General features: G+C 33.2%; 1 protein-coding gene across 1 annotated transcript; it reads left to right on the top strand.

Annotated features, from left to right (window-relative positions):
• Positions 1-7,887: 7,887 nt before the first annotated feature.
• On the top strand, positions 7,888-8,876 carry LOC132714598 (uncharacterized). Its single transcript, XM_060697488.1, has one exon. It carries the CDS (start codon positions 7,914-7,916, stop codon positions 8,604-8,606), a length of 693 nt encoding a protein of 230 aa, XP_060553471.1. The 5' UTR covers positions 7,888-7,913; the 3' UTR covers positions 8,607-8,876.
• The last annotated feature ends 497 nt before the right edge of the window (positions 8,877-9,373 follow it).

Genomic DNA, 9,373 nt, shown 5'->3' with positions numbered 1-9,373 from the left:
AATGGGTCGTGAGCGTGATCGTTAGCGTTCTTGTTACTTAAGACAAAACTTACAGAAAGTCATTTTAACTAAATATTCTTAAGTTCAATAAGTAATTCAATAGATAACAAATAAAATATTAAAAGCAGTGTAAAATGTTTAAAGGGAGAAGGCTTGGCTAATAGATCTTGTGAAAAATTCACTGTTGCTGTGAATTTTTAAATGGTTTTGAGTTCGAACTTTCCGCATTTTCTAGTTGGGTGGTTCCAATATTCCTACTTGAATAATGTTGAATCATCCTTAGGATATGTTGCCACCCAAGTTCAAAGAGGCCACATACAAGAAACTAAAAATACCACATAATATGAATACACAACAATAATCTCGTGCTGCACGATCTTTAAGGATCGAAAATATAACGTCATTGATTAAATGTACGGGGAGACTTTTTACAGCCGCCACACGGAACAAATAACATAGATGTGGCAATGACATAGAGAAAAACAGAATCCCTAAAGATAGTCCAACACGGCAAAATTGTAAAATGTTGCAGGCTCGGTTTGATTGAGCCTGTTCATGGACGGTACTGGAAAGTGCAAGTTACCGTCCTCGCCCCCTTGCACCGGCTAAAGCAAAATTCAACATTTAAACACAAAAATGGTGGAATTTAGAATTAACAACCATCCACAGATGTGTTCATACGGCGGTTATCATGGAACCTTCAATGTGACACAGATGTGTCATTCCATGAAAGACGGCGTATGGTCCCCAAGTAAAAGAATGCGTGTGCCCTAAACGAAATAACAATGGGCGGAACTAAATAAAATGGAACGTAGAAAGGGGATCTGAGGTTATGAAGCCTGCATATCACAGACAAGACGTCAAAAGACAAATTTAAAAAGCAGGCAACATAGCCTAAGAGTGATTATACAGTATTCAAGTAGGAATACTGGAACCACCCAAGTTCAAAGAGGCCAAATCAAAGGCACAGAACGCAGTCCCCGACACAGCTCAGCCGTAGACAGTACCAAGACAAGTGGGAGAGGACACAATGGTGGTGAAAGGAGTGAGGGGACATGTAATATTTGTATTACCGGCATTTACTTATTTCGATTGATTATTAGTTTGCTCTTAAATGACTCTTACAGGGACCGCATACATTAAGTAGTATTGCTGCTTGTATTGAAAACATTTGTTACATTCTATGGTCATTTGTTTCCTTATCTACATGATCATTTCTGTGCTTTATATTTTCACCTTTGTTACTGTGAAAACTGTCAAATATCGCATTGCAAGAATTTTATTTTATTAGAACGGAACATGTTCAATAGTGCGGTTTAGTGCACCATTTAACGGTTTAAACTCATTCGGATGAATTTTTAAAGTAAGCACCATCACTATTTTTTTTAGATGTTTGTCTTGTTTATTGCTACAGTTTATCGTCTTTATCGTGTGTTTGTTTTAGTCCCCTACCGGTTTATATTATAGGGGACCTTAGGTTAACCCTCCGCCCGTCTGTTTGTACGTCCGCTCTCATAAGGGACAGTAATAATGTGGGACAATAGGTAGCTGTTCTTTCCCTTAAATGTCATTACGTAATGATTTTATGAGGCTATTTTTTATGAGGCGAAAAAGAACAATAGAGAGAACAATAGAGTAGCCAAATTATTACTGTCCCGTTAGAACGTCTGTCAGTCCGTCCCTCCACAAAACTGGATCCTGCGATAAGCAAAAAGTACTGAAAATATTTTTATGGCAGTATGGAGATTATACACGTTTTTTCCTTTTCTTCCTTTGTTGAAAATTCTGGTGGCTATGGCAAGAAATAGACTGAAAATATGGCAAATGTTACACATAATCTGGATCTAGTGATAAGGCAAAAAGAACTGGAAATATTCTTATGAAACTTAAAAGATGAGTAGTTGGCAGTCTGGAAATTATCCGCAAATTTTCTTTTCTTCCTATGTTGAAAATTGTGGTTACTATGACAACAAATAGACTGAAAATATGGCAAATTTAACACATAAACTGGATCTAGTGATAATGCAAAAAGTACTGAAAATATTTTTATGACACTTGAAATAAGGTTAGATGGCAGTATAGAGATAATTTTCTTCCTATTTTGAAAAAAAAGTTGTCATGGCAACAAATATGCATAAAACATGGCAAATATAACAATATTTGTTATTTAATTTAGTCAAAATAAGCTGAAAAATGTTTATGAAACTTAAAATATGGATAGGTGGTAGTATGGAAATTATACACATCATTTTAATCTTGACTATAGGGAGTTTATTGAGAGCTGTCATACTTAACAAACGTCGGCATCCTCGTCAAGATTTCTGATTCTGTTTTTTAGGCTTTTTCACCATAAGTTCTTTATTTCTTGAGGTATTTATTTCAAACTTTAAACATAAGTTTCTGGTCATCAACCACATTATATGTGACAAGGTTCACCAAAAAATATAATAATTACTTCCCTTAAACTTACATGAAATAAATGGTGTTTTTTAAATAACTTCTTTATTTCTTAATGTATCTTTTTCAAATTTCATATATATGTTTCTTATTATCACTCATATCATTTGTGCGAAGGTTTAATACTCTAGCAAGACTATTTTTAGAATTATGTCCCCCTTAAACTTAGATTTTATTTCAAGAAATTGGTATATTTACTCCAACTTCTTCATTGCTTATAGGATTTAATTCAAACTCCCTGGTTCGAGGGGTTAGAGTCGATGACTTCTAATCCAGTTACCTCTCTGGCGTGGGTTCGATCCCCGGGAGATGCTATAGTAGTTTAGCGCGGAGGAAGGTAGTCTAGTACTGGTGTAACTCTCCAGGAACGATGGTTAGAAAACTTCCCGCCTATATGACTGAAATTCTGTTGGGAAAAGGTGTAAAATGAAACAAACAAACAAATCAAACTCACACATCATAACAATATGACAAGGTTTATGAATCTAGCATCCTTTTTTCCAGAAATATCATATCTTCTCCTTAAACCTTGAGTTTTTCTTTTTCATTCTTTTAACTTTCTTTTACTTCAAATTAAAAAAAAACATTCATTATAAACAGCGTCATTAGTAATTGTTCTTTTGTTACACTTACATCATTTATAACACCTTGGACCTTTATTTCAAGAGTGATCTCCTCCTTATTATTTTTTCCTTTAAAAATGTTATATTTCGGTAACAGGGAGGTTCAGAAAATTAACTTTAGAGTGTCATTAAGTCTGTCTGTTCATAAAACTGTTTCCTGTGATCCCTTTTAAAGAACCTTTCCAACAAATTTTCTTAAAAAAGACAAAAAAATGAAACATTAGTGAATGGCCAATGGCCCTTTAGAATGTTGCTTGGTTTTAACCGGTTGGGGACTTATGGATTACTTGAAATACTTTGATAATTGCTTGTTCTTTTTCGTTCACAATAATTATTTCCTTTTTCCTAGTTTTTGTTAAATACCGCCTCATTTTCATTGGCGTTCTCCTACACCTTTATCCCTGTGAATGACTTTAATGTATTTTTCTTTTCGTTTTCTATGATTTATTTGATTGTTGATAATAACGCACTGTCAGTGCTTGTTGTCCTCTTCTAATTTTGTTTGGACACATGTTAGGCTCCTTTCCGTCTAGGGTTGTTGGTTATTATTAGGGGATGTGCGCATTAAATGCCGCCCTTCATTGTTGACCTTTATTTCCATATCCTGAATTAGATAAGTTTACTTTTTTTCTATCATCAAAACTGGTTTCATTTAATGAAACTTTATAGATAAAGCTAAAAGATCAACAGAGTAATCAATGAAAAGGCTATAAACATCTTCAACTACTAAATTAAATGATGGATGATCACCAAAATCTGTCTGTAGCATTCGTATGTAGTATTTTACCAAGTTTGCTCATATTAATTTGATTGGACCCTTTTACGGGCCTCAAAATCTAAAAATAGAAAAAAAACTTTAATCGTCTTCTTCCACTGAACTAATGGATGGATGATTACCCAAAATTTGTTCAAATCAATTTGATTGTCCCCTTTTAGGGGTCGTCATAGCTAAAATAGAAAAACCTTTTTACAGTTTTTCCTACTGAACTAATTGATGTATGACCACAAAACTGTTTTTAGCTTTCTTACGTAGTCTTTGCTCATACGAATTTGATTGGCCTCTTTAAAGGACCGCTAACGCTAAAAATAGAAAAAAAACATTTATACGTCTCCTTCTACAGGACTAATTGATCTATGAGTACCAAACTGAGTCTGTAGCTTTCTCACGCCCGTTTAACTCACGAGTGTACAATGTCCATCGGTAAAAATGGTGTGAGCAACTTCCGTTCCTCGTTGTGAGCATCCGTCCAGGACGTTTGACACGATAAACAAGGTGAGTTGTTTTATAATTTTTGAAGATTACAGACATTTATGTCAAACATCGGAATGCAGTTAGCTAGCGATGTGTTTTCCGAGTATGCACATGTAAAGATATTGCATGTTGGTCGACAATTTGATGGAAATTCCGTGCGACGCAGTCACTCGGGGTAGCTGTGTTCATATACACAATGGTAAAAATAAATTCATAATCTGTTTGTGTTAAGATCTAGAATTTAGACACACAATGCATCATACTATTAATCATTCTTTTAAATTAGCTAAGTATAGAAAATTTTCCCAAGGAAATAAAATTAGGCCTAAAGAATAATTACATTTGTTTCCTGTACCTTACTATCCTGCTCATTTTTTTTATTATATTTTGTTCAAAATTGTTGTATTTTTTTCATTTTTTTTTCGGATTGGATCCAAACTTCAAGAAGGCACATTTCAATAAATTTTGGAACACACTGTTGAACCTGATGTTCCACGCGCATAGGATTTTGTCACTGTTTATATAACAGATAGGTAATTGTTTTTACTTTGTCATTTTTTTTATTTTTGTGCTATTTTATTATCAATTTTAATTATTTCTATTCAGAATCACATTTTGCAAACTTGGTTATCACTTGTTAAAGTAATTTTGCACTGTTTCATACAATATCACTTTTCAGCCCTGTATAGTTTAATGAAAAGAGTTATCTTGTTCACTGAATACATTTCATCAATTTGAAAACAACCTTTTGCTTTTTTTCTCTACGTAGTTAAAAGTTACATTTTTTCCTGTTTCTGTTAGAGAGTAAGATAATTCAACCAAACATTAACTTTCTGGACGAGTTAACTAGTATATCTATGTTATCTGAAATAAATATTGACAGGTGGTGTCATCCTGACAAATAGTATACATGTATATCTAAATACTGAGATTATGTAATTATCTAATTTTTAAAATAAGTAAAAAAAATCGCAGTTCCGAAAAACAGTCATGGTCAAATTTTATCACAATTTAATGGATGGATATCAACAAATTTGGTCTGTAGCATTTCTAAAGTGTTTTTTTTAAAGAAGTATACCCCGAATGCATTATCTTCAATTTGACGAGTATTCAAATAGGCTAGAATCACTGTCAACTGCATTGAAACTGAGGGGCGTGGGTGCAAACCCCAGAGGGGCAAGTTTTTTTCATTCTTTTTTTTTTCTTTTTATCATTTTTTATGTATCTCACAAATCACTTATTGAAGAAAAAAGTGTTTGATTTTAATATTTTGATTATTGCAGGTTTTTATTTGCTAAATAATGCCAAATTTAATAGCAAATATGGTACCAGATATTTTCAAAGTTTGAAAACAGCCCCTCAATGTGGTAAATTTTTTGAATGAGGCTTTTTACAGTGAGGCTTTTTACATAGGAAAATGGTCAAATGAGTGTTTAAAGTGGGTGGGGTAGTGTTCATTTTGATTCATATTAAAACATTTTGTTACGAAACAGTCATTTTGCTCGTTTAATTTGTACCATGAATGTTATTATTTGTTTCTTAACAATGAGAAGTAGGAAAACTTTTTCCATAATTATAATATTAAAGATTTTAGAGTTTTCACATTTCTGAAAAAAAATCCTTCTAATAGCAAAGTTTTAGTTCAGAAAAATGTCCAAAACTCATAAAACACACAGTAAGTTTTGTATAAATTTTCCATACAGGTGATCTTTAAGGCATATAACTGTTCTATGTTTTCAATTTTACAGTTCCTTATAGTGCCCATTAGGGGTGTTCTACCTTAAAAAGTTTGTTCATATTAATTTTATTTGCCCCATTAAAGAGGCCACTTGAGCTAAAGAAAAAAATTAAGTAGCGTGAGTGGATATGCTTTACTTACCAGATGAACATAATCAATGAGCTTGGGACATGAAATTTCGATAAAAAAAGTCGATACCCCTCTATGAATATGATTATGACAAAAAAGTGTTTAAACAACTTTTATTGATATTAAGAAAACATAGACATTAAATGTCATAGTCTTCTATCACCTACGACAAGGTTGGTAAATGCTGGTAAACCTCTTTTGTTTTTATCAGCTACAGTAGGTCCAACGTTTCTCATTTTTAGCTTTTTTTAATTTTCCTTACACACAAATGCACAACATTATCCACTTATCATGATTGAAATGTTTGATGTACTTTAAATATAAAATTAATGATTATGTGTTTAAATTATTTCACGCTTGGATAGTGCATTCCGATTTCGTTTGACGATATATGTTTTTGTTGTTTTTGTTTCTTTCTAAACATAGAAAGTGTCTGTAAAATCTAACATCACTTAATCCTTAAAGCGTATTAATCGCACTTGGTCGATGATATATTTGTGATGATATTATGTTTAGCTTTTACATCCATCAATATATAAGTTGCATATGAAACAAAGTATAAACCTTAATACGAAGAAATAAAAAAATCATGTTTGGATTAACGGACTTTATTATATTCTTTTTAACAATATTTATTTCATTGTGTATTGGAATATTTTTCGCTGTCTCGGAAAGGAGACGAAATACGACCGTTGATTATTTCCTTGCAGGTCGAAAATCTAGCACTTTGCCTGCTGCACTTTCTTTCGCAGTAAATTTCCTGTCCTCATTAGTAGTTATAGGATTTCCCGCCGAGAGTTATGTTTACGGTGTCGGTCTGGTGTATTATGCCATTGGCACATGTGTCGCATACACTTTTGCAGCAGTTTTTATTGTACCAGTAATGTTTCCGTTAAAACTGATCAGTGTTTATGAATATTTCAATCTGCGATATGGAAACAATGTTCTACGTTATATAGCACTTGGTTCGGGTATCATATATACATTATTTTATATGGCATCCGTTACAGTGGGCACCTGTGTCGCTTTACAAGTTGTTCTGGGTATTCCACCGTGGGGAACTATTTTGATATATACTCTTGTTACAGCCATATATACATCTATCGGTGGCATTAAGGCGGTCATTTGGACGGACGTTTTCCAACTGTTAATCATGACCGCTGGAATGATTGCTATTTTAGTGAAATCATCTATAGACGTTGGTGGTCCAGAAAATGTTTATAGGTATGCTAAAGATAGGTTCGATGCCACTAACTTCAATGTTGATCCAACTATAAGATATCAATTCTGGAACGTGTCTATTGGATCAATAACTCAATTGCTTTATATTACCCTTGCTCAGCAATCTATGCAAAGAATATATTCCATACCAACTGTGAACAAGGCGCGTGCTTTATTTGTTATCGCAACACCATTTTATGCTATGATTGTCGTAATGGGAGTACTCGAAGGAATTGTATTGTTTGCTTATTTTTCTGAAAAGGGCTGTGACATACTCGAAGCAGGAATCATTGACAATGTAAATGCTATTGTGCCATATGCTGTTCTTGAACTTTTTCATAACCAACCAGGTTTAGCAGGATTATTTACAGCTTGCCTTTCAAGCGCAGGGTTAAGTACTTTGTCGTCGTGTCTGAGTAGTTTATCTGCTATAACATACGAGGACATTATAAAGGTTCATTTCACACCTTGTCATGCAACAAGAATAGCAAAGATGTTCGTGTTGTTTTACGGTATCGTTGCGATCGCTCTTTCGTTCTTAATGTTACACATTCCTGGCTCAATATCAGCTATCTTCATCGGATTTATAAGTTGTATGGACGGACCTGTCTGTGCTCTTTTTATTGCATCTTTGATGTGTCGTAGAATAACAACAACAGAAATTTCCATTGGACTTGTATGCGGATGTGGACTGGTATGTTGGCTAATTATCGGAAGTAATTTTTCTGACGTTCCGCCGTATCCATACCTTGCGCATGGTCCAATTGACAAGTGTACTTCATATCTCAACTCAACAAATGTTATGACAGAAGACACACTAAAATTTTATAATGCCAGCACGACATCAATGTATTTGACCGGTATTCCGTTTTCAATGACATTTACTTCATCGCCTGCTCCTAATGAAACTGTTAGTTCTTCATCCCTTCTCCATACAATATACAGTATATCGTATACACTGTATTCTTTAATTGGTTTCTGTACGACGATCTGTGTAGGTTTAGCTGTTAGCTTCTGTACTAAACGGCAAGACACGATTGATGACAGATGCTTGTTTTCGTTCAGAAAACACGTGCTAAATGATTTATTCGTGTGTAATCAGTTAAATTCTGAAAATCATAAGAAAAATAAAGATGTCCTAGAAGATGTGAGGTTTCTTTCAAAAGAAACTGAGTTTTTATTATAAGTAAACCATCGCTTCATCTCCGTCGAAAAAAGCTATCACTTCAATATGCAACTAGAATTTCATCTAATAGCAAAAAATCCAGCTAAAAATATTATTTTCAAACAAAGTTATACTGAAAAATTTGTTAACAAACCAAAAGAAATTAAACCATTAGACTTTCGTTTAAAAGATGATTTAGATAAACTTAAATAATAAAGTTTTTGAATTGCAAACATTTTAATGCACAATAGTGTTTCATTAAAAGCATGATTGTCTGATCCTTGATCTGTCATAGTAGATACTTGATACGTGTACTAACATTGCGTTATATATTTTGATTTCTCTTGTTTTGTTCTTGTTGTTGTTATTTTTCCTTATATCATTTAGTGTAGTATCTGCTTTACGAGCATTTGCAACCCATTTTGCTTCTAATATTAGTCTTTTCCTTACACCTGTGCTTGGTAAGCGTGATAACGTTTTCCCATAAATGTTACTGCTTCAGTTACTTTGCTAACACTCAGTTACAACAGGCATTATTGTTTCCCTTGTTTCACTTCAAAATTTTCCCTGGGAAATTTTTTTTCTGGGTCCGGGCGTAATGAATTCATTTGTTCTAATTCTTTTATTTTAAAATACATTTCTTCTATTTCTAATTTTGTGTTTGATTATTTCATTTTTTACATAAGGTATTTCTATTTCTATTTATTATTTTTATTATTTCTATATCAAACCAGTCAATTTCCTTTCTAGATGCATTATTTTGAAACCTTATCTCCCTTTTCTTTTAT

This window comes from Ruditapes philippinarum, unplaced genomic scaffold, assembly GCF_026571515.1.
Source record: "Ruditapes philippinarum isolate M1 unplaced genomic scaffold, ASM2657151v2 ctg10052_1_1_1_1, whole genome shotgun sequence".
In the NCBI taxonomy this organism is placed as follows: domain Eukaryota; kingdom Metazoa; phylum Mollusca; class Bivalvia; order Venerida; family Veneridae; genus Ruditapes; species Ruditapes philippinarum.
Note: the sequence above shows the minus strand (reverse complement) of the source record. Positions and strands in the feature narration are given on the sequence as shown.